A 26,100-nucleotide genomic window follows, 5' to 3' on the forward strand; every position below is an offset into this window, starting at 1 on the left:
TTGAATGTGTCCCAAGGACTGGGTTGAGAGCCCTTGGCCTAGCATTTCAGCTTCTCAGTTGAAAAAGAATTGGTTAAAAAGAAACCTTACGTTCAAAAAAAGACACAGACCACCATATCTAGAATTACACATCACTGAGGTTCATGGTAGGGTTACCAGATGTCTGGATTTACCCGGATATGTCCTATCTTTAGAGGACTGTCCAGGCGTCCAGACACATTTTCTTTTTTTTTTAATTCTTTATTCATTTTATGTTTAACATCAAGTGCATAGAAAGTAATAACAATTTGACTAATACATCACTTGAAATTCCACAAACAATAAATAAAATTTATCCCCTCCCCTCCCACCAATAATATATATAATATAATAAATTCTTCCATCCCTTCATAACAGACAGACAGTTTTTCAAAACGCGGCACTTTGTCAGAGTTTTGGAAACCACTGAGCTTGGGTCTGCGTCTGAAGAGATGGGGTTGGGAGCAGAACACGACAGGGCTATAGGTAGAATGGGTGGGGCTGTGGTCAGTACAGGGTGGGGTTGGGAGCAGAATGGCGTGGGGCCACACAACCTCTTTTTGAGGACAAAATCTGGTAACTCTAGGTCATGGGCAATGTGTTTAATCCAGGTGTCAGAAAGCCTGATTCTGGAATTCATTTTCCTCATTATATCACCTGTTTCCACTCCATTATGTGTGCATTTAATATACTTGGGTTGCAATCAGATTCTATTAACTGACATGGGTTAAGCTCCAATCGTTTCTCCAAGCATAGGTGCAATTACATTACTTATATACTATACATTGACTGATCTGCTGTTTCTTTGACAAATTTTGCCAAATTGGAATAGAATGCATACCTGCCTTGTGTGCTGTCATTAAAGAAACAACCTATGAAATGATAATGGAAAAACGGCAGTTCATCTTACCTTTTATCCCAAACTTAGAGTGTCTTCCAAACTTCAGGATAAACAGCATTATTACCAACCCTGTGCAGACCAATGCTGCAATTCCCACTACAACATACACCTAAAATAAAGAACAGGGATGAGGAAGTGCTAAAGTACCTGGGCATAACATGCAGTAACTTGACAATATAGGATTTTAGAAGGAGTCTATATAGCTTGCAGTATGATTAGGTTGAAACAAGGTAGAGATTCTTGACCAAAAACATTGGGTAGACTGATAAATCAGAATAGCTCCATTTTCTAAACCAAGAATAGAAAAACTTTTTTTGACTGAGGGCCATAGAAACATAGAAACATAGAAAAATGACGGCAGAAAAGGGCTACAGCCCATCAAGTCTGCCCACTCTACTGACCCACCCCATTAAGTCTGAGTGCATATGACTTAGTTCCTTAGCTCGACCTTCGTAGGGATCCCACGTGGATGTCCCATTTATTCTTAAAGTCGAGCACGCTGGTGGCCTTGATCACCTGCACCAGAAGTTTGTTCCAATGATCCACCACCCTTTCTGTGAAGAAGTACTTCCTGGTGTCACTACTAAATTTCCCTCCTCTAAGTTTAAGCGGGTGCCCCCTTGTGACCGAGGGTCCCTTGGGAACGAATATGTCGTCTTCCAGCTCTACACGACCTGTGACGTATTTAAATGTCTCAATCATGTAACCCCTTTCCCTGCGTTCCTCTAGAGTATAGAGCTGCAATTTGCCCAGTCTTTCTTGGTATGAGAGACCCTTGAGTCCGGAGACCATTCTAGTGGCCATCTGCTGGACCGACTCGGCTCGAAGCACATCTTTACGGTAATGTGGCCTCCAGAATTGCACACAGTATTCCAGATGAGGTTTCACCATGGCTCTGTACAGTGGCATTATGACTTCAGGTTTGCGGCTGACGAAGCTTCTCTTGATACATCCCATCATTTGCTTTGCCTTGGACGAGGCCTTCTCTACTTGTTTGGCAGCCTTCATGTCTGCACTGATGATTACTCCCAAGTCCCGTTCTTCTGAAATCCTAGCTAGTGCTTCTCCATTCAAGGTGTATGTTCTGCATGGATTTCTGCTGCCGAGATGCATGACCTTACACTTCTTAGCGTTGAAGCCCAGCTGCCATGTCGAGGACCAGTTTTCCAACGTGATCAGATCCTGTGTCATATTATCCTTGAGATTGCTTTCACTTACTATGTTGCACAGTTTGGCGGCGTCGGCGAACAGTGCTACTTTTCCCTGAAGCCCCCGGATCAAATCCCTTATGAATATGTTGAAAAGGGATGGTCCCAGTACTGATCCCTGCGGCACTCCGCTAGTCACCTCCGATGTCTCAGAGAGGGTGCCGTTGACCACCACCCTCTGAAGTCTTCCACTCAGCCAATCATTGACCCATGCAGTTAGTTTCTCACCCAACCCCATTGATTTCATCTTGTTTAATAGTCTACGGTGCGGGACACTGTCAAAAGCTTTACTGAAATCCAAGTACACTATGTCCAGAGACTCTCCCGAGTCTAGTTTTCCTGTCACCCAGTCAAAGAAGCTGATGAGATTGGATTGGCATGACCTGCCCCTAGTGAATCCATGTTGACAGGGATCCCTCAGATTTCCCTCATCCAATATCGTGTCTAATTTGCCTTTAAGTAGAGTTTCCATGAGTTTACACACTATTGATGTGAGACTTACTGGTCTGTAATTCCCAGCCTCCGCTCTGCAACCCTTTTTGTGCAGAGGAACAACATTGGCAGTTTTCCAGTCCAGGGGGACTCTCCCCGTACTTAGGGAGAGATTGAAGAGCATGGCTAACGGTTCCGCCAAAACATCATATAGCTCTCTGAGCACTCTTGGATGCAAATTGTCCGGTCCCATGGCTTTGTTCACCTTGAGTCTCGACAGTTCTCTGTAAACATCAGCTGGTGTGAAATCAAAATTCTGAAATGGGTCTTCCATGCTTTGCTTTGCTTCCAGCCGTGACCCGTGTCCTGGTGCCTTGCAGGTGAAGACTGAACAGAAGTAATCATTCAGCAGTTTGGCCTTATCGGAATCTGTTTCCACATAGTTCCCTTCTGGCGTTCTAAGGCGTACTACCCCGTTTGCGTTCTTTTTCCTGTCGCTAATGTACCTGAAGAAGGATTTATTCCCTTTCTTAATGTTCTTCGCTAGAGTTTCTTCCATTCGAAGTTTGGCCTCCCTGACTGCTGTTTTGACCGCTGCAGACTTTGCCCTGTATACAATGTTTGCTTCTTTTTCCCCCGTGCATTTGTATACGAGAAATGCACGGGGGGCCTGGTTCGGGTAGAGGGGGGCAAAGGAAGTCACAGCCCAATGATTTAACTACAGTCTGTGCACCTTCTTCTCTCACCACTGTGAACCAGCACTCAATGCACCGCAGCAGATGTAATTCAAAATTCTCACAAGTTGGAGGGAGCTTATGAGCCATGATTTGCCACTTCTAGTCTATATTCTTTTTTTCTTTTTACTTATCACATGTGATTGCTTGATGCCAGAGCCAGTGAAAGAGTTTCTGGTGCCCCCCCCTGAAGCCTATAAATTGGTGCCTTCTTCCCTCAATAATATCGATAGGTCACACACATCCCTTTCTCCAAAACTCTTTACCAGCTCTGGGCCCCTTTTATAAAGCTGCAGTACGATGCTGCTGTTATAAATGCAATGAAGCCCATAGGAATGCTGCATATTCCTGTGGCAACGCTGCTATTGCAGCTTTGTAAAAGAGATTCTCTGTTTGTTCACATGATGCTACTATTTAATTGAAAGAAGCATAAGTGGTACCTAGTTAGGAGTAGTCTAGTGGTTAGACCAGTGTATCGCAAACTAGTGTGCTGCCCGAGATTCCAGGTGTGCCACGAGACGCTGGGGAGGAGGAGAGGCACATCCTGTAGGCTGAAACATTAACTGCATGGGTTAAAGACTGGCTTAGTGGCAGACTTCAAAGGGTGGTGGTAAATGGCACTCCCTCCGAAAAGTCGGACGTGTTCAGTGGAATACCGCAAGGCTCGGTCCTGGGTCCAATCCTATTTAATATCTTCGTACAGGGTCTACCTCAAGGACTTCAGGGTAAAATTGCATTATTTGCCAATGACGCTAAATTATGTAATGTGGTAGGCGGATGTACTGTACCCGACAGTATGACACAGGACCTACTTTTACTGGAGAAATGGTCTACTATTTGGCAGCTGAGCTTTAATGCCAAGAAGTGTAAAGTTATGCACCTTGGTAGCGGAAACCCTTGCAGAACCTACACTCTGAACGGTGAGACCTTAACTAGAACTGTTAGAGAACAGGACCTGGGAGTAATCATTAGTGAAGATATGAAGGCTGCCAATCAAGTGGAGAAAGCTTCATCCAAGGTTAGACAGATGCTGGGTTGCATCCGGAGAAGTTTCATCAGCTGTAAGCCCGAAGTGGTGATGCCGCTTTACAGGTCAATGGTGAGACCACATCTGGAATACTGTGTTCAGTTTTGGAGGCCACATTATCGAAAGGATGTGTTGAGAATGGAGTCAGTTCAGAGATTGGCCACTAGGATGGACTCTCTCAAGGAACGCAGAGAGAGGGGAGACATGATAGAAATGTTTAAATATGTTACTGGCCTTATGGAGATGGAAGAAGACATCTTTTTCCTTACAGGACCTACGGCGACAAGAGGGCATCCGCTAAAAATCAGAGGTGGGAGATTCATGGGGACATTAGGAAGTATTTCTTCACCGAAAGGGTGGTTGATCATTGGAATAATCTTCCACTCCTGGTAGTAGAGGCCAGAAACGTGCTCGATTTTAAGAATAAATGGGATAAACATGTGGGTTCATTTCGAGGAAGTGCTTAGGGGGGTGGGTTATTCGAGTGGGCTGACTTGTTGGGCCATCGGCCCTTTTCTGCCGTCATACTCTATATTTCTATGTTCTCTATTCTCACAGAGAACAGCATGAGAAGAAATGGGTTTAAATCATAGCACAGGAGATTTAGGTCAGCTGCTGTCTATAAGGATTACCAAATACTCATTCAGTTCTCTTAGACAAATGGCAGAATCTTCATTGTTAGAGGTTTTTGAGAACTGGTTGCCTGGAATGATACAGGTACAATGCAACATACACAGAGGCATGGACATGGATGAGCTATTGTGGGCCCTTCTAACCATAGGTGCCAACTTCTCAAAACAATTAGGCATGAGTGAAGTCAACACTAATTATCTCTTCCGAGACACCTTGAGGGTGTCTAGGGAGCTACTGAAGTTTTGGAGCTACTGAAGGTACTTTTTCTGCTCTTTATCATGCTTTACGTCATCAGCATATACAGACTTCAACTATTTCCTACTCAAAGTGGCAAATAAAATCAGATATAATCAAATAAATCAGGGATCTCAAAGTACCTCCTTGAGGGCCGCAATCCAGTCGGGTTTTCAGGATTTCCCCAATGAATATGCATTGAAAGCAGTGCATGCATATAGATCTCATGCATATTCATTGGGGAAATCCTGAAAACCCGACTGGATTGCGGCCCTCAAGGAGGGACTTTGAGACCCCTGAAATAAATAGCCATAAGTAACACATTTTTATCAGTATCGTACTTACTACTCGAGCTTGTAAAGCAAACCACTACCAGTGTCCAAAGCTTGTGAATTTTGCTGCAATACTTTAATTTTAATAATAATATAATGATTACTACATGTGTAATTTATTCTGAACTATAAGTGAAACTTTAATGTTTTCTGGAAACACAAGATATGAAGCAAGAAACACAAGAGGAGATAGAATTGTATGCCATTTCAAGGAATAGTAAATTCAACTCCCTAAAAGAACAGCAGAGAATTTTCAGAGAGGGGGAGGCAGGCAGGCTCTGGAAATACTTCTAGCACATTCTTCAGCTCTATTCAAATCACCCTTCAGCCAGCTTTTAGTCTGGTTGCTGAAACTGGTTGAATTCCCTGTATCCATGAAGCCTCAAGGCCCTCTGATGAGTAAGCACAGTTACTTAGCATAACAGGTGTTATCCAGGGACAGCAGGCAGATATTCTCACACACGGGTGACATCACCGACGGAGCCCTGGTACTTCAAAAGTGCATCGCCACTTTAAGTCTTTAGAAATTTCGCGATAACCCACACCGTGTATGCACGAGTTCCTTCCTGCCCGATGTAAGGGTGCGGTCCCTCAGTTAAGATAAGCCAGCTAAAAAGCCAACTAGGGGAGGTGGGAGGGTTGTGAGAATAGCTGCCTGCTGTCCCTTGATAACACCTGTTACGGTAAGTAATTGTGCTTTATCCCAAGACAAGCAGGCAGCATATTCTCACACATGAGTGACCTCCAAGCTGACTAAAAAGGGATGGTGGGAGAGTTGGCCTTTAAGAAAATAAATGTTGCAATACCGATTGGCCAAAATGACCATCCCTTCTGGAAAAGGTTTTCAGGCAGTAATGAGAGGTAAAGGTATGAACCGAGGATCAGGTGGCAGCTTTATAGATTTCCTCAATAGGAGTAGATCTAAGGAAAGCTACAGAACCTGCCATAGCTCGGACTTTGTGAGCTGTGACACAAATCTCCAGGTACAGACCAGTCTGAGCATAACAGAACGAGATACAGGTCGCTAATCAGTTGGAAATCGTTTTCTTGGAAATAGGATGCCGCAATTTGTTAGAATCAAATGAGATGAATAGTTAGGGAGATGATCTATGTGGCTTTGTCCTGTCGATATAGCAATCCAAAGCAAGTTTACAGTCCAGAGTGTGAAGCGCCATTTCTCCTGCATGAGAATAGGGCTTAGGGAAGAAAACTAGAAGTACGACGGACTGATTGACATGAAAATCAATAACAACTTTTGGTAGAAACTTTGGATGGGTGGGCAGAACCACTTTGTCATGGTGGAACACTGTGAAAGGAGGATCTGCCACCAATGCTCGAAACTCACTTACTCTCCAAGTTGAAGTGAGAGAAATAAGAAAAACAACTTTCCAAGTAAGGTATTTAAGATGAGCTGTAGCCATTGGTTCAAATGATGGCTTCATCAAGCTGGAAAGAACCACATTAGGGTCTCAGACTACTGGAGGAAGTTGGAGAGGTGGTTTTACATTGAAAAGACCCTTCATGAATCTGGAGACCAATGGATAAGCAATCAGAGGTTTACCGTCAAGTGGAAGATGGAAAGCAGTACTAGCACTGAGATGGACTCTAATAGATGTTGACTTAAGTCCAGAGTTCAAGAGATGAAGCAAATAATCTAATTAAAGATTAACTGATAAGGAAGTCAGATCATGAAGATGATGAAGAAGACACCAGGAAGAAAACACTGTTGAGTGGCTGGTTTCCTGGAGGCATCGATAATACTGCTGACAGGCTGAGAGAGATGTAATTCAGCTGAATTCAGCCAGAGAGATACCAAGCTGTTAGGTGTAATGACTGCAGGTTGGGGTGGAGAAGTCTGGCTTGATTCTGTGTAAGCAGAGAAGGAAAAAGTGGAAGAGGTATGGGCTCCCTGGTGCTGAGTTGAAGTAGAAGGGAGAACCAATGCTGTCTGGGCCACCGAGGCACTATGAGTATCATGGTGGCTGACTCCTGCTTGAGTTTAAAAAGAGTTTTCAAGATGAGAGGAATGGGAGGAAACGCATACAGAAACATATGCATCCAATCCAGCAGTAACGCATCTGCTTCCAGATGGTGAGGTGAGTAAAGTCTGGAACAGAACTGGGGCAACTTGTGATTGTGGGGAGCTGCAAACAAGTCCACCTGTGGAGTGCCCCACTGTGCAAAGATGGACTGGAGAGCTGTCAAGCTGAGTGTCCATTCGTGAGGCTGAAAAATTCTGCTGAGGTTGTCTGCCAAGGAATTGTGCTTGCCTTGAATGTAGACTGCCCTCAGGAAAAGATTGCGGGCTGTCACCCAAAGCCAGATCTTATGAGCCTCCTGACAAAGTGGAAGAGAGCCTATGCCTCCTTGCTTGTTTATATAGTACATTGCTACTTGATTGTCCGTGCAGAGGAAGAATTGATCGCTCAGAAGATGTTGGAAATCTTTTACTTCATAATACATTGCTCTGAGTTCAAGCAAATTGATGTGAAATTTAAGCCCTGTGGTAATCCAATGACCCTGGGTTTGAAGACCATTCATGTGTGCCCCCAGGCGTACGGGGAAGTATCGGTCGTGAGTACCAGTTGATGAGGAGGGAGATGGAAAAGGAGACCGCTGGAGAGATTGGAGGAGGTCATTCACCAGTGGAGCGACTGTTGAAGAGATGAGGCTACACAGATATGCTGTGAGAGCCGATCTGTCACCTGAGACCACTGAGAAGCAAGGGACTACTGAGGAGTGTGAAGATGCAGTCTGGCAAGTGGTGTCACATGAACTGTGGAGACCATGTGACCTAGGAGAACCATCATGTGCCTGGCAGAGATTGTATGAAGATGATACAACTGCTGGCAGAGATGAAGTACGGTAGCTAGGCCATTTGGAGGAAGACATGGGTAGTGTCGAGAATCACTCCTACGAACTGAAGACACTGAGATGGGCACAAGTTCGACTTGGGAAAATTGATTTCAAAGCCCAAGGCTTGAAGGAAAGATATGGTGTAAGTTGTTACCAGAGCTACCTCCTAAGATATAGATGCCTTGATCAACCAGTCATCCAGATAAGGAAACACCTGAAGACCGTGGGATCGGAAGGCTGCTGCTACCACAATCAGGCACTTTATGAAGACTTTGGGAAAGGATGCCAGACCGAACAGAAGTACCTTGTATTGGTAATGTTACCGATTTAAGCAAAGGTATTTTCGGGAAGCCAGATGGATTGATATATGAGTATAGGCTTCCTTGAGATCCACTCGTTCTGAGTTAATAGGGGATAGAGAAGGGTGAGAAAGAGTATTCTGAATTTTTCCTTGATGAGATATTTGTTGAGATATCTGAGATCCAGAATGGGTCAGAGTCCTCCCATCTTCTTTGGAACTAAGAAATAACGGGAGTAGAATCCCTGATTGAGTTGAGAGGGGAACTTCCTAGTTGGCATTGAAAAGAAGAAGGCATTGAACCTCCTGGAGAAGAAGAGAGGACTGCACGGGTTTGAAGCAGATTCTCTTGGAGGATGATCCAGAGGAAGGGTGTGGAAATGAAGGATATAACCCTGATGAATGATATTCAACACCCGGAGATCGGAGGTGATGAGCTCCCAATGATTGATGTAATGCTGAAGCTGCTCCATATCGGCTGAGGAAGAGTACAGAAGATGGGAACTGTGACTATGCTCAGAAAGAACATGTCAAAAAGGCTGTGTAGATTTTTGTGGAGCAGCCGGTTGCTTGGGTTGTTGACAGGATTGTTGCTTCTGCCTTCTAGGTGGAGGAGCAGGAGCAGCAGCCTTAGCAGCAAACCTTCGTTGGCAAGAAGAGGCAAGCTTGAATGATCGAGGGGCCTGAGGCTTCTTCTTAGGTTTTACCAACGTGTCCCATCTGGTCTCATGGGCTGAAAGTTTTTGTGTGGCAGTGTCGGTAGAGGCACCAAAAAGTTCATCACCTATACACGGAGCATTAGCCAGATGACATTGGTGGTTAACATCTAAGTTGGAAACATGCAACCATGCAAGACGTCGCATAGCCACCGACATGGTTGCAGCACGAGAGGTGAGCTCAAACATGTCATACGTGGATCTCACCATATACTTGTGAAGTTGGAAAACAGTGGAGATAAGATGTTGAAAAGTCTTAGCTTTACGTGGTTGGAATGTATTTCTGAAAAGAAGAAATTTGCTTCACCAGATGTTTCAGATAGCAGGAAAAATAAAAATTGTAATTTCCTGCTCCGTTTGCTAACATTGAATTTCGGTAAAGCCGTCTACCAAACTTATCCATAGTCCGGCCTTCTCTACCAGGAGGAACAGATGCATAGATACTGACCCCAGATGACTTTTACAAAGTGGATTCCACTACCAGGGACTCATGCGGGAGTTGAGGCTTGTCAAAGACTGTAAGAGGCACCACCTTGTATAGATTCCAATTTCTTAGGAGCCACTGGTATGGAAAGAGGAGTCTAAATTTTTGAAAAAAGTCTTACGTAAGATAGCATGAAGAGGAAGCTTCAACATGTCTTTAGGAGGCAAGTCGTAATCTAAGGTCTCTAAATATTCTTTGCTATATTTAGAGTCTGCTTCCAAGGAGATGTCCAAATCTGGCAGAGAATTTTGGAAAAGAAGAGTTTCTCAGAAGGAGAAGATACTCTAGTTCAGTGGTCTCGAATTCACAGCCCGCCAGGTGCTATTTTGAGGCCCTCTGTATGCTTATCATAATCACAAAAGTAAAATAATGTCATATGTCTCTTTAGCTATCATTTACAATATTATTATTAAGATTTAGCCAAAAGGAAAGATTTATAAACTTTAGTTTTACCTCATGCAAAGTTGTCATTTCTTTAATAAGACATTAACTATTTTTTTCTCAGGCCCTCCAAATACTTATGAATCCAAAATGTGGCCCTGCAAAGGGTTTGAGTTTGAGACCACTGCTCTAGTTGGAGAGCAGCAAGGAGAACCTGAAGGAGAAGAATCCTCTTCAGTGGTGGATGGTGGCTCTGGCTCAGAATCTCCAATAAATCAGAATCTCGTATTGAGGGAGATCTATGTTGAGAACGGTGCCATCAGATCGGTGTCGAGGTCTCAGTATTTTTTGATTTATGTGAGACCTTACCTGATCATGCTGAAGTGACATTTGGAGAAGTTTGAGTCGAGGAAGAATGGTGTCATAATGGTGGAATACACGACTCCCTTCTTGAAGACATCTGCACCAGTGGAGAATCGGAGACAGGTGTAGTAGGCGCTATGAGCCGCTGAGACTGGACCTGCATCGGGAGAGTCGGTGTCGACAGCGGTACAAGCAGAGTCAGTACCAACTATTGAAAATGCCCCCCCAATTCTTCTCTAAGCAAGTTATCTATCTTTTGCTTGAGAGAAAGCACCAGTACCATTGGCTTCTTCACCGGTATCACTGGCGCTGCAACAATATGGAGATGAGGAGGCTGATGATGAGGCACTCACTGAGATCAGAGCTGTGCACTTACGGGACTTTTTTAGGTCGGCATGACTTGGCTCAATGCCTGTTTGACCTGAGTCCCAGAGGGGGTAGGAGAAGGCTTCTTAGCCGGCTTACCCAATGAGATGGTATACTGAGACACCGGTGTCAGCACTGGTGGATCTGCCAACGCCAAAGACTACTGTGTCGTCTTTGTCAGCGTGGTTGGCATCAATGGTGTCAATGATGAAGAGGACTCACTTTCCATGGTGGCACCAAAAAGTTGTTTCTGCTGTGGAAGCTGATTCTTCAAAGTCCTCTTCTGTAATGAAGAGCAGTGTGTGCAAGTTTAGGGATGGTGCTCGGGCCCCAAATACTGGAGACACCAGTGGTGAGGGTCAGTGACAGAGATAGCCCCAGCACAGTGATCACACTTCTTAAAACCCGTCGGCAGCTGGGACATGGACGGGAAGACTGCCTGTGCTAAATTGAACACAATGACCAAGACCCACAAAAGGAGAAAAAATAATATTTTTTTGTTCTTTTTTATTTTTACAGAAAAGTAAAATAAAAAAGACTGACGAAAAAATTCAAAAATCCGCGAGAGCGGGAAGGCAGCGAAAGAGAAAAAAATTCAATGACAGTTGAACGCGACTTTTTAGCTCCGTGGAAACTAAGAAACTGAGGGACTACATGCCTATGTCGGGCGGGAAAGCACTCATGCATGCGCGGTACGGGCTATCGCAAACTTTCTAAAGACTTGAAATGGTGATACACTTTTGAAGTAGTCCGTACCGGGACTCTGTCGGTGACGTCACCCATGTGTGAGAATATGCTGCCTGCTTGTTCTGGGATAATACTGCCTCTCCCATAATAGGGATGTGCAGAGACAAAACTAAAATTCAATTTGCTTTCATATTTTTTCTGACATTTCTCCAATTTTCAGGAATCTTCAGTTTGTTTCAGACTTTTTTTAAAAAAACAAAAAAACAAAACCAAGGTAGAGATTTAATGAATATTAGAACCTTTTCAGTATATGCAAATTAGCATTGGGGTTCATAATAAAAAAACAAACATCTAAAAAGTGGCCTAAATGGCTACTTGGACGATCAAAAAGCCTGTACCAAGTACCCATAATCAAAGCTGGTTTTAGACGTATCTAAAACCAGCTTAGGCCTTTCCCCTGCCACTAAACGCACAGAGAGAAAAGAGGCATGCTTAGAGGAGGGGAAAGGGCGGGCGGTGGACCAACCTACACCTAGGCGTGCAGCAGGTATAACCAAAACCTTAGGCAGGTTGCCTAGTCGGCACTTATACATTTTGACTTAGACGAAGTCAAAACAGGTCTAAGTGCCGAAAAAGGGGCCGCTGAGCTGATCGTGGCTGCTGCGATCAGCTCAGTGGCCCCAGCAACCTGCCTACCCCCTACAGCAATGATCGCGGCAGGAGAGATGCCTCATCTTCACTACCGCAATGCCATCACTCCTCTACCCGAACTGCTGTGACCCGCGGCAGGAGAGGTGCCCTATCTCTCCTGCCGCGGGTCGCGGCAGTTCGGGTACAGGAGTGACGGCATCACGGTAGGTGAGATGAAGCATCTCTCCTGCCGTGATACATCACCCCCCCCCACACACACACACACAACATCGGGGCAAGAGGGAGCCCAAGCCCTCTTGCCCCGCGGCACCAACCCCCCAATTACATTCGGGGCAAGAGGGAGCCCAAGCCCTCTTGTCCCGCGGCACCCGCTGCACCCCCGATTACGATCAAGCCAGGAGGGAGCCCAAGCCCTCCTGGCCTCTCGCCCCCCCAACCCATTACACGATTGGGCAGAAGGGAGCCCAACCTCTCCTGCCCAGGCGGACCCCCTGTCCCCCACCCCCCACCACAATACGGGCAGGAGGGATCCCAGGCCCTCCTGCCCTCGACACAACCCCCAATGATCGCCCCCTCCGAACCCCCGATTGCCCCCCCGCCGACCCCAGGACCCCCCCACCCCCAATCCCACCCCCCATACCTGTAAAATGTTGGCCGAGCAGATGCCAAACCCGTCCATCCAGCAGGCCAGCCGGCTGCAGAATGGGGCCGGATTGGCCCAAGCGTCTGAAACCCCACCCACAGGTAGGGCCTAAGGCGCCTGGGCCAACCAGAATAACCCCGGGAGTCTTAGGCCCCTCCTGTGGGTGGGGCCTTAGGCAAATGGGCGTGGGGCGGCGAGGGAGGGAGATTGGGGGTTGTCGTTGGGGGCAGTTGTGTCGAGGGCAGGAGGGCCTGGGATCCCTCCTGCCCATATTGTAGTGGGGGGTGGGGGGCAGGGGGTCCGCCTGGGCAGGAGGGGTTGGGCTCCCTCCTGCCCGATCGTGTAGGGGGTGGGGGGGCGAGAGGCCAGGAGGGCTTGGGCTCCCTCCTGGCCTGATCGTAATCGGGGGGTGCCACGGGTGCCCGGGGCAAGAGGGCTTGGGCTCCCTCTTGCCCCGATGTCGTCGGGGAACGTCAGGGGTGCCGCGGGGCAAAAGGGCTCCCTCTTGCCCCGATGTCGTGGGGGGGGGGTGAATTTTGTAACCGGTGTTGCTTTTGACATACACCGGTTACAGAATCCAGCTTTTAGGCAAAGGACTGGCTCCTCCTTCGCCTTAAAGCCCTTGTGTTGGACGTTTGGGGCTTAGGCGTTTTTTTGGTTCATTATGGGGTATAAGTATAGACGTCGTGGGGGTATAAGTGTAGACGTAGTGGTGGTCTGGGCGTTTGCAGACCATTATTTTTTTAAAAAACTCCATTTGGACGTTTTTTTTTATTATGGACATTTTCCCTTCTTCTACTTTCAATGTTTAAGGCCTTAGGCCAAAAGGAGACTTAGACTTTTTTTTTATTATGCCCCTCATTGTGTATTGATTTTACTTGCACTAATTTTTTTATGCAGAGTAATGAACTAAATCGAAACTAACACATACACATCTTATGCCTACTCCATAAATAAATATAGCCCCAGCATGTCCATGAGGAATACTGATAACAGTGTGAATGGCAATCAGTTGTAGTTTCAGCAAGCTGTTGAAATAATATCATTTTATTAGCAATGAAAAAGGAGCTCCCTTATCTATGTGTGCCAGTTCTACAGAGGTCTCGGAGCAGGCATGACTTACAGTGATGCTATCTTCATTCCCTTCATTGGAAACATCAGTAGACGTGATTTGATTCCTGTCATCAGTGGTATCCCCAATATCATTAGAGGTGGTTTCAAAGAAATCTTATCAACAAAGAAAAAAGGGAAAAAGAATCATTTGTCTTGATTTTTATTCACTCTAAAACTTTCTTCTCTCCCCTTGTTTATAATATAAAGTATTTGTTTATAATATAAAGAATTATATTTGAGAATTCAACTTTTCATTTTATAAAAGATGTGATCTTCCTGATTTTTTAAAAAAATTTGTGTTCTCCTTTTGATAGATGATTTTTTGGTCTATCACAATCTCTATTGACTATTCTGACAAAATAGTTTTAAATCTTTTTTATAAATGTAAAAAGAAAATCATTTTTTCTTCCTTTAAACCAAATAATCTGCTTTCTTACCAGGGAGTATTTTTGCCAGTATACAACACAAAATACAATGCATCTAAAACTATCCCCCATTTTTATGAAGTCACATTAGGCTTTTTTATAGCTGGCCACAGTGGCAAAAGGTCCGATGCTCATATAATTCCTATGAGCATCAGAGCTTTTACCAATGCAGCTGGAGATAAAAAGCCTAACACAGCTTCATAATAGGGGAGGGGGAGAGGGTAAGAGTCAGAGCTAAGCAAACATGAATCAAACAGTGAGGAGTATTACTGGGAAAGGAGAAGCAGAGCTTCAGTTAATATTCCTTTGAAAGTTTTTTTCTCATTTTGAAAATTATATTTTACAGAAACTCTCTAAAGATCTGTATGGCCCAAATAAGGTTACAAGACGGAAACCTTTGTTGGAAACATCTACACATTGATCTTCACATGAAAATACTGTAACAACTAGCAATCCCTCCCTTTTACAAAGCTGTGATAGCGGCTTTTGCATGGCAAACGCTCTGACACCCATTAAATCCTTATGGGCATTGGAGCAATTAATGCATCAGCAGCCGCTAACTTAGCTTTGTAAAAGGGGAGGAATATGATTCAAAAAAGAAAGTTAGACTGGTAATATAATTTATCCTTAAGAGAAGCATATGGGTATATGGGTTTAGAAGTATATACTGTAAATGGGTTTAGAATATGCTGTATCTAAATATCTTGTGGCCAACAAGTAAAAAGAAATCTTTGGCACTTAAAATAGACAATGGATGTTATTTTAGAAGTCCTATTCACAATTTAAATAGGGATTTGCTGGCATATCTGTGTTTATTCTGCAATCAAGTTCAAATCACCATTTCAGAAAGGCCATGATTTGAAAATGAATCATCCGGCACATACCAATATTGTGGTCTAGGAAGGAGGCATATTAGGAACATGGTATGGACAGTGCAACAGCTTAGAGAATGACACAGTATCAGAATTTATTACCGTCTCCGTCCCCGCAGATAACCGCGGGGAAACCATGTCATTCTTTAGTGTCTATCTCAACCTTAGTCCTTCTACACCAACATTCTTCAGTGCAAGGCTTGAGGGTCATTGGCTGTGCCCATTCATACTCTGATTCTTCCCTTTCTCCTTAAAGAATGACATGGGGATGGTTTGCATGCACATCTATCAGCGATTATATATAGATTATATATAGCATGTTGATCTTCAAGGCAAGAAATTTCAGTATCAAGATTTACCCCTGCTACAGTGTTACAGCCTCACTAACCTTTTTGTGTGCTTATGAGGTCAGAATCAAACCATCATGGATTCTACTGTAATGCACTCTGCAATCAAAGTCATGCCAGCAGAGTGTGAAAAATATATGAAGACATTGTTCTTTGTTTCCTTCTGTATGCCTGCTGTGAACATGGTGCTAGGGTCTCTCTCAGCATCAAATTTAGCTATAAAAACCTTGAAGATGCAACTGTGTTGCCATCTTCAGCTAATTCTGGTACCACTGCATTTCTCGACTATCTTCTGTCTTGTCATCACTGAAGACTTGGTTCATCTGACTGCCAAAGGTTTGATTGGCTCTGTCAGAGTTGGTAAGCTCCAATCCCTTCAATCAGAGAGACTGTTTACAGTGCTCATGGATATGCATACAGCACTGATAACACATATCAAGGACTTCTTGTGATCTTCTCTTTCACAAGTACTTAAGAACCACTCAGAAGTCTTACACACTTCTCTGGACATTGGATCATCTATTAGCCCCTCTTTTCACCTCTGTAGCTTCAACCTTTGGCTCACATATGAGGTTGCTTGTCAAATTGTGACCAGGTTGACTGGAGCCTGGGTAAGGACAATCATTCCAGTCTTGCCATGGAAAATAAACATTTCATGGATCCGGATCCAGTGTCAGCATCTTATTGGATACAAGAAGGTTGCATGGCTGAATATATTATTCTCTTAGAGGTCAGAGGTTAGATAAAGATTCCTTGGTTCCAGAAGTATGAGTTAGACAATCTTACACTATGTTATATCGTTAGGGAAGATTTATTAGTTGCTGCAAGATAAAGTTTCTAAGAAATCTACTGCTAAGAAAACCTTGCTAGTTATGTCTTGACTGCATTTGCCATTCCTCAATAGATCATTATATTTTCAGAACTACAATATGTATTTCAGTTTAACTTTCTTTTTGGCATCCAGTAGAAGGAACCTGAAACAAACAAGGTGTACTGAATTTCCATAGGCACAGCACACCTTCCTCTACAGCTCTGCTTGTCTTTTTGGACTGCTTACTTTGATGGTGACTAGAGGAGAGTTGATTATGAGTCCTGGCCTGATTCTTATCTCTGTTCACCCAAGTGTGTTGATACCTACCCTTTATTACCTTGTGTTATGCACCAATTCTCACAGTAACTCATCTAACATCCCTCTGCAAACCCTCTGTGTATGCCTCTCCCCTACTCCACTTCCTAATCCACCACTGTCTGTGAGTTTACCCTGCCCTAGTCTGTGTCTGTCTGTGCTCCGCTATTTGGCAATACCAAGTTCTGCTTGTTGTCTGTGTATCTGTCTATGTCTGTGTCAATGTTGGCTTCCCTGTGTCTGTTCCACAGTGCATCTGTGTGTGTGTATGCTAATACAATGCTGGTGGTGTGTGTTTCAGAGTGCTGGGTAGGGGAATACTTGAGCATGCTGAAGATGAAAGGCAGGAGTCACGTCACACCTGAACTACTGGGATGTACAGGGCAAGCCCTATTGCATGAGGCACACAAGGAATAGAGGAAGGTCATATGGGGGCATCCCTTTCAAAGGATATATAGGCTAAAGACCTACCCCCTCTTTTACGAAAATGTGATAGCAGTTTCTAGCGCAGGGAGCTGTGCTGAATGGCCCACACTGCTCCCGATGCTTATAGGAACTCAATGAGTGTCGGGAGCAGCGCAGCTCCCTATTTCATAACAGGAGGCCTTAGGTTCTAGCCCTATCAAATAACTAGTATCTCATCTTGAAAGAGCTAGAACTTCTCCTCCACTCTACTACATACATGGGCAACCCATTCTGGTTCACCTGAATGTCATCTGCTCTAGCTAGTTTTGCTAAGGCAGTTTCTACCCTGCATTGCTGTCACTGTGGGCCTCAGACCACTGTGGGTCATTTCACAGTGCATCACTTGGTTCCTTATAGCCTTTCTCACTCACTCTTCTTCCTTTATACTATGGGGCAGAAGCACCAAACAATGACCCCGTTCTTTGAAATGGCCCAATTCCCATCTGCCCTTAGGGGTCATAGACTGCACAAAAGGGAATAACTGCCTCTGCACAAAGCACTGAGGAATCCAAATATAAAGGGCACAGAAGCCCAGGTCTTTAAGCCAGAGGAACTTTAATAGCAACCATATAAACCAAGCTTGCACATAACTTGACACAGGCCATGTTTTGGTTAAAAAGCCTGCCTCAGGAGTCCTAGAGTACTATATAAAATAAAAACATATAATATAAAATATACAATTACCAAATTGTAATATGCAATAGACAAAAATATAAAATAACTGATGTTTAAAATCAAAGAAAAATTTAAGACATTAACAAACATAAAATCATACCTTATGAATGAATTATCAAATCATAAGTGATGCTAAAATTGCTGGGATAAAATGAATGAAATAAAATAAGAGATGTCAAACCAAATGAATAAAGAATAAGAAAAAAGTGTCAAACTGGAACACTAAGCAAACAATGGAAATAGTCCTCTTTGTCAACAAACTAGCATACCAACAGGTCTTCTACATATAATTGTCATCAATATATGTAAATTAATATGTTACTAAGCTCTCAGATGCCTGCGCTGATTGATCAAAGAGTTATAAATCAGGTTTAGCAGGAATGTATCTTTCATTGAGCTTTTTGCATGCTGCTTTTTTTCAATATTATAAACTGGATTTATGTTCCGCCATTCTTGTTTTGGGAATGGTCGTGTGGACATCCCCACATACCATTTATTGCATGGACAGGATATCACATAAATGATGTAATCAGACGTACATGTCAAAAAATGCTTTATTCTATATTCCTTCTGAGATGTTGTAATTTTGCAGATGCTGCATTTTCCACACAACCATTCAAAACAAGAATGACAGAACATAAATCAAGTTTAAAAATGTGAAAAGGAGGAAGTGACGTCATCGTGGCTGATGGCAGCCTAGAGCGATAGCTCCGCGGACCCCCGTGCTGTTTTTGGCGATCTTCGCGCGATTTCGCGTGCCTGCACTGTCTGCCTCCCTCAGCTTGTTTGTGAAGCTGCACTGCTGCGTCTAGATGGCGACGCGAAAAAAACAAACGGACATTAAAACGTTCTCCTCACCGATCCCGAATGGGCCTCTTAAACCTGGCTCTAAAATGGCGCCCGATCCGGCCGCGGCTGCGGAGGGCCCACCTGCTGATGCAACGCTGCCGACTCTACAGCTGGAGATGCGTGGTTGGTTCCAGGAACTGAAATCTGAAATCTCTGCAGTTCGAGCTGATATCCATGCTGTTGTTGCTGAGCTAAAACGAGAGGTGGGTGAAATCGGGAATCGGGTGGGAGAGACGGAAGTTGCAGTGGAAGCACATGGCTCTGAAATATCACAGCTGAGAGACAAGATTGCAGCGCTGGAGGAAAAAGCTGATGTGAGCACCCTTAAGCTGGAGGATCTGGAGAATCGCTCCAGACGGTGCAACCTTCGCTTTCGGGGTGTGCCAGACACTGTTTCTGACCCTCGCTGTATGGAGGTGATTGATCATATATGTATACAGGCACTAGAGACTGCTGGCTTGCCTGTGGAAGTGGGTAAACCATTGCTGGATAGGGCACACCGCATCCCTGGCCCTCGTGATGTGAATCGCCCTCGTGATGTTGTGGCTTGTTTCCATCGCTATATGGATAAGGAACATGTGCTTAGGGCGGTGAGGCGCTCGGGGGGTACCGTTAAATGGGAAGAAGCGGACATTGATGTTTATCCTGATATAGCTCCAGCAACTCTGGCCCGCCGTCGCACGTATAGAGACTGCACCCGTATACTGCAGGAGCGCAGTGTTCGATATAGATGGATTTATCCCATCGGACTGGCTTTTACACATGCAGGCAAGACCTACACTGCTATAACTGTGGCGGATGTTCAGGCTCGAATGGTGGAAGCAAGTTTGATGGCAGCCTCAGAAATGGCTCCACTTCCTCAGAGGTCACCTGTGCCCAAACCAGGAAGAGGGCTGGGATGGCAGAGAGTGGCTAGATCGGCTGCAGCTCGTCGCCCTTTGGAGGCGGCTACATCCTCACTCACTTGAACATTTGTATTTGTGCACTGTGATTTAGAAATTTTATGCTGTGACTGTTTTTTCTTCTTTTTGCTGAGCGGCATCTGTCGCGAAGATTGTTTATAGGGCTTGTTCTGGGGGTCCCTTTGTGAACTGTTTCTCTACACTTCCTGTACCATGGTTACCAGGTGCTTTGGTGGCTGGACCATGTGGGATATTGTTGGGGGGTTGGGGGGAGGGGGGGGTGTTGGTGCTGGGAAAAGTGGTGACCGAGTGCTTTCTTGTATGAATGTATGGAAGAGTGTTTGTATAATGTTTCTCTTAAGGTTACGATTGCAGGGGTTGGTTGATTTGGCTGCTTTGGAACTAATGGTCGATTTGGTAATGATGTGCTTTTTCTTTTCTGGTACAAATGGATAAACTCACTTTGCTATCTTATAATGTACATGGACTGAATTCTCCACAAAAACGACGCTTGTTATTTAAAGAAATGAGCCGCCTGAATAGTGCGGTTGGATTTATTCAGGAGACCCATTTTCAATCTCATTATGAGAAATTGCTTACACACCACAACTATCCACACGTTTTCCTTTCTTCTAATAAGGTCCGGAAAAAGACCCAGGGGGTGGGTATCTTAATACATAAACGTGTCCAGGTGGTATTGAGAGAGGTGGTGCGGGATGTTGAGGGCCGCTACATATTGGTCAAGGCTGAGCTGGATGGAACCTTGTATAGTTTGCTGAATGTCTATGCCCCCAACGCTGGTCAGGGGGCCTTCTTTACACTGCTAGAACGTGTACTGTTGGATCATGTAGAAGGTACTCTCCTTGTAGGTGGAGATTTTAACCTTACTTGCTATCCTCAGGAGGATAATTCAAATTCTTCCATCCGCTACGCTAGAAGCGACAGGAGAGCTTTGCTGCGCTTCCTGCGTAGGCATGATTTGATAGATGTGTGGCGTTATTTACATCCAGGCACGCGAGATTACACATTTTATTCATCGAAACATAATTCATATACTAGAATTGATATGTGGATGCTACCTCGTATTGCTTTGCCTCGAGCCCTAGCCTCCAGTATTGAGCCCCGGGTGTGGTCAGATCACGCTCCTCTAACTCTGGAGTTACAGATTGGACAGGTTAGAGGCGGCCGTCGCATGTGGCGTATGAATGACTCTTTGTTAAAAGATCCCAATACCTTGACTCTTTTAGAGACTGATGTCGAGGAATTTTTTGAATTCAACGACATAGCAGGCATTGATGTTACAATTCTTTGGGAAAGTTTTAAAGCTACCCTTAGGGGTTGTTGTATCTCGAGGGGGTCGTACAGAAATCAATGTCGAGTGGCTCGCAGATTAGAACTAGTGTCTCGCCTTAGACGCCTAGAGAATGCTCACAAGAGAGCCCCGTCGGTGGCTGGGGGGGTTGCGTTGACGGAGTGCCGGAGAGATTTACAAGAACTTGATTTAGAGAGCATGGCTTGGGCCCTGCAGAGGCGGAAACAACAGTTTTTTGAATGGGGTGGTAGGGCAGGCCGCTTGTTAGCTGCACAGATCAAGCAAATCCAAGCGCAACACTCCATAACTCGGATTCGTAATGATTCGGGTCAGCTTTGTGTGGATGATGGGGACATCCATCAGGCTTTTTTATCCTTCTATCAGACTCTGTACACTCCGGAAATTGAATCCACGGAGGGGGAGATTGATGCTTTTCTATCTAGCGTCACCTTGCCTTGTTTGGCGGAAGTTGATGCGGAGTGGCTCTCTTCCCCCATTCAACCCGCTGAGGTGGTAGCGGCTATTCGTCATCTGGCTGCTTCCAAGGCACCGGGTGTTGATGGCTTTTCCCCCCTGTTTTACAAGAAAATGGAGGCCCATATAGTCAATCCTCTGACTAGATTGTTTAATTCTTTTCTGGAGGGGGATTGTCTGCCGTATTCGTTTCGTCAGGCAGCGGTCTCCCTTCTTCTTAAACCTGGGAAGGATCCCCTCCTTTGTGGGTCTTACCGCCCTATTTCATTGTTAGGAGTTGATTATAAGCTGTTTACCCGTATTTTGGCAGTCCGGTTGCAACGTTTTCTGCCTTACCTAGTCCATGGAGATCAGTGTGGCTTTATTTCAGGGAGGCAACCTGGTGATAATATCCGAAGAGTGTTAGACCTTATTGGAGTGGCCCATCAAAATTCTATTCCGGCAGTCCTATTATCAGTTGACGCTGAAAAAGCCTTTGATAGGGTTTATTGGCCGTTTATGTTAGCGGCCTTGAAGAAAATGGGCATTTCGGGTGCTTTTCTACACTGGGTGACTTTATTATATGCTGCCCCGGAGGCTTGTTTAAGAGTTAATGGAAGATATACTGCTAACTTTATGATCCGTAGAGGAACTAGGCAAGGGTGCCCTTTGTCACCACTGATTTTCGCGCTGGTCATGGAACCTTTAGCAGCCTCTATACGTGCGAATGCTGACATTCAGGGAATTGTGGTGGGTGGTGAAGAGCATAAGATTTTATTGTATGCTGATGATATTTTGTTTACCTTGACCCACCCACATCGTTCTTTGACGGAGGCGCTTCGTGTTTTGACTACATTTGGTGTGGTGGCTGGCTTCAAAATTAACATCGAAAAATCTGAATTGCTTAACGTTTCCCTTCCGGACTTGTTGGTGACGGACTTACGTGCTGGGTTCTCGTTTCGATGGGCGGCTAAATCCATTAAATACCTAGGTGTGCGTATATCTAGAAGACTTACTGACCTTTTTGAATTGAATTACCCTCCGTTGCTAAGAACTGTATTTGCTGATCTGGATCGATGGGAAGGATTGAGATTGTCTTGGATGGGTAGGATTAGTGCTTTGCGTATGAATGTGCTGCCTCGTTTTTTGTATCTGTTCTCCTGCCTACCTCTCTCAATTCCTAAACGGTTCTTGCTTAGGCTACAACGGCGGGCCTTTGCTTATATCTGGACACGTAAACCCCCTAGGGTGCGGAGGGAGCGTATGTACTGGGATAGATTACATGGGGGAATGGGTGTTCCTGATTTTTCTACATATTACTATGCATCCCAACTGCAGGGACTGTTTCATTGGGCATATCCCTCCCAGCGCTGGGTCTCACTAGAACAGGCCTTACAGCCTACTTACCCTTTGGCAGCAGTGCCCTGGCTGTCTTTTGATATCCTTCGGGATCTGCAGACTGAGACATCCTATGGGATGGAATGTACTTTGCATGCATGGAGCCGGGTTAGACGAGCTTGGTTCCCACGTCAGCGCTATTTTTATGCCACTCCCATTAGATTTGCCCCTGATTTTCTGCCTGCTAAAGATACTGGGATTTTTCGGCGTTGGGAAATGGAGGGTCTTAGGGTCCTAGGTCAGCTGGTAGTGGGTGGACAACTGGTACCCTTTGCTGCCTTACAATCTATATATGATCTCCCCTCGACTGATTTTTTCGCCTATGTCCAACTTCGAGATTTTATGGTGAAGAGGGTGATCCCGGAGTGGGAAGGGGCAGACTCTGCTTTCTTACAAGTTTTTAGGATGGGATCTGGGGTGGGCCTTATTTCCCGTCTCTATAGGGCTCTTCTATACACTCGACCACAGGCTCACACATATGAACATCGTTGGGAACTCTTGCTGGGGAGGGCTTTGGATTATCGACAATGGGACTGTCTTTATGGTACACTGCTGAGAGTCTCCTTGGCATCTCCCTTAGTGGAGCAGGGGTATAAGATGCTATTTCAGTGGTACCTCACGCCAGAAAAGGTACATCGTTTCTATCACTGTGGGAACGGGCACTGTTGGCGCAATTGTGGGTGTCTGGGCTCCTTTGGGCATGTGTGGTGGGATTGTATTAAGATTGTACCTTTTTGGAAGATGGTTCAGCGACTGCTGATTGATGTGTTACGCTTACCCATCCTAATGCGTATGGAAACATTTTTACTTAACTATCCTTTGGGAAGTTTGGATGTGGATCAGAATCACTTTGTGGCCCTGGTTACTACGGCAGCCAGACTTTTAGTGGCTACATATTGGAAACGGGACTCTTTGCCTTCTCGTACTGAACTGTTACATAAGGTTGACCAAATTTATTTGATGTCCAAATTGACTGCTTTAAATAATGATTCCTGTGGAACGTTTCATCGACAGTGGTCTCGTTATAGTTCCTGGCGAGGTCTACTTTGAAACTCTTCTTATTTTTCTTTTGCATCTTCCTTTGTTTTAGGCTTATATTGTATCACTCGGCGGGGGGGGTGGGGGGGTTTTGTTGTTTCATATGGGCATTGTACTTTTGCTGTTGGCATACTGCCTGTGTACTGTTTTCATTTTGTCTAATAAAAAATTTTAAACTTCAAAAAAAAAAAAAAAAAAAAAAATGTGAAAAACACAATGCTCCTTTAGTAGAGCACAAATTTTTAGACTTGAAATGTTTCTGCATAGATAAAGTACAGAATATCTGAGACAAAGAAAGTTACATCAAAGAGAATCTCGCTGGATTTTTAGGCTCGGTACCTTAAAACCAAGGGGACTTAATACTGCAGTAGATTGGTGTTCGTTTTTCTAAATAATATTTTCACAACAATTATTTTTTAATCAGATTGTCAAAGAAGTTAAATAACAATAAGTTTGTTTATTTCATTTACAAATATTATTTAATGCGCATATGCTAAAACATGGGTGATAGAGAGTTGGAGTATAATAGCACATGCGTGGCGTTCGCTAGTAGTCAGCGCCATTTTGCTTTGTAATGGAAGCTGTTCAGTGAGTAACCGTGCATGTTATAATAATTGTCTGATATATAGTTTTTATGGGATAAGTTTTGATATGTATTTATTTAATTTTGTAGCCTTAATGTAGACCCCTGAAGAAGCCGTTAAGAAGACGAAATGGATCTCATTGGGCTATAAAGAGCTACATTCAAATAGCAGTTCTACCGGCAACAAAGTTGAAACAAAAGATAAGTGCTGGTCACTGTGACTTTAATTTTTGCACTAAGCATTAGGCACTTTATGTATGTTTTTTGCATGAAGCATTTAGCACTTTATAATATTGAAAAAACAGCAGCATGCAAAAAAGCTCAATGAAAGATATCACATTCCTGCTAAAACGGATTTAAAACTCTTTGATCAATCAGTGCAGGCGTCCGAGAGCTTAGTAGCATATTGATTTACATATATGGATGACAATTATATGTAGAAGTCCTGTTGGTATGCTAAACTGGAACACTATTCTTATTTTTTTTTACTTTATTTGCGATTCATCTGATATCACTTTTCTTAAGCTATCATTTCATTTTATGGTTTCTCTTTTTTTATAAATCTTTATTCATTTTTACATCTTACAACAAGTGTATCAATAAATTGACAATTGAAATTAAATACATCACTTGAATTTCTGTCATATTTAACAATTTGCTATGATATCAGATTTGTCATTCATTTGGTCATTTTTGTGTTTGTTGGTATCTCCATATCATAGAAACATAGAAGATGACGGCGGAAAAGGGCTACAGCCCATCAAGTCTGCCCACTCTGCTTACCCACCCCCTGTCTATGCCCTAATGACCCAATTTCCTTATCTTGACCCTCGTAGGGATCTCACATGGGTATCCCATTTATTCTTAAAGTCTGGCACGCTGTCTGCCTCGATCACCTGCGCTGGAAACTTGTTCCAATGATCCAGACATAAACAATAGTGTTCCCAATTTGACACTTTTTTCTTACTATTTATTCATTTGCCTTTCCTTTTACAAAACTGTGCTAGCATTTTTAGGGCTAGCTGCGGCTGTAACAGCTCCAACGCTTATAGAATTCTATGAACGTCGGAGCTGTTACCACCACAGCCAGCGCTAAAAACGCTAGCGTAGTTTTGTAAAAGAAGGGGTTAGTTTGACATCTCTTATTTTATTTAATTCATTTTTTCCCAGCAATTTTAGCATCACATACGATTTGATGATTCATTTATAAGGTATGATTTTATGTATGTTAATGTATTAAATTTTTCTTTGATTTTAATCATGTTATTTTATATTATTATCTATTGCATATTACAAGGCCATCTAGTTCTCTGAGAATCTTGGCAAGAGGGAGAATTAGAAGGCCTTGAGAGCATGTGCAGATGCATGCTCAAGGCCCAGCACGAGGCAGGAAGTTCTTCAAGCGGCACTGGCACGTCCTGTGGGCTGCGTGCCGGTGCCAGACGGGGGGTAAGTTTGAAGTTGTACAGGCGGGGGTGCCGGTTCGCATGGGGGGGAAGGGGGAGCGATGCCGGTTCTCAGGGGGGGGGGGTGGAGCAGCGCTGCTGGCCTCGGGGGGGGGGGGGGGGGGGGGTAACG

At 44.3% G+C, this 26,100-nt stretch overlaps 1 protein-coding gene across 5 annotated transcripts in view; it reads right to left on the minus strand.

Moving 5' to 3' along the window:
• Positions 1-26,100, minus strand: part of NTRK2 (neurotrophic receptor tyrosine kinase 2) — a 546,312-nt gene that overhangs the window by 320,319 nt on the left and 199,893 nt on the right. For all 5 annotated transcript variants that reach the window (XM_033927854.1, XM_033927863.1, XM_033927846.1 and 2 more), the window contains 2 exons: positions 14,088-14,191; positions 929-1,028 (listed from right to left, as the gene is read on the minus strand). In XM_033927854.1, the coding sequence (XP_033783745.1) occupies positions 929-1,028; positions 14,088-14,191 (204 nt within the window). The remainder of the gene's footprint in view (positions 1-928; positions 1,029-14,087; positions 14,192-26,100) is intronic.

This window comes from Geotrypetes seraphini, chromosome 1 (genome assembly GCF_902459505.1).
Source record: "Geotrypetes seraphini chromosome 1, aGeoSer1.1, whole genome shotgun sequence".
NCBI classification, from domain to species: Eukaryota; Metazoa; Chordata; class Amphibia; order Gymnophiona; family Dermophiidae; genus Geotrypetes; species Geotrypetes seraphini.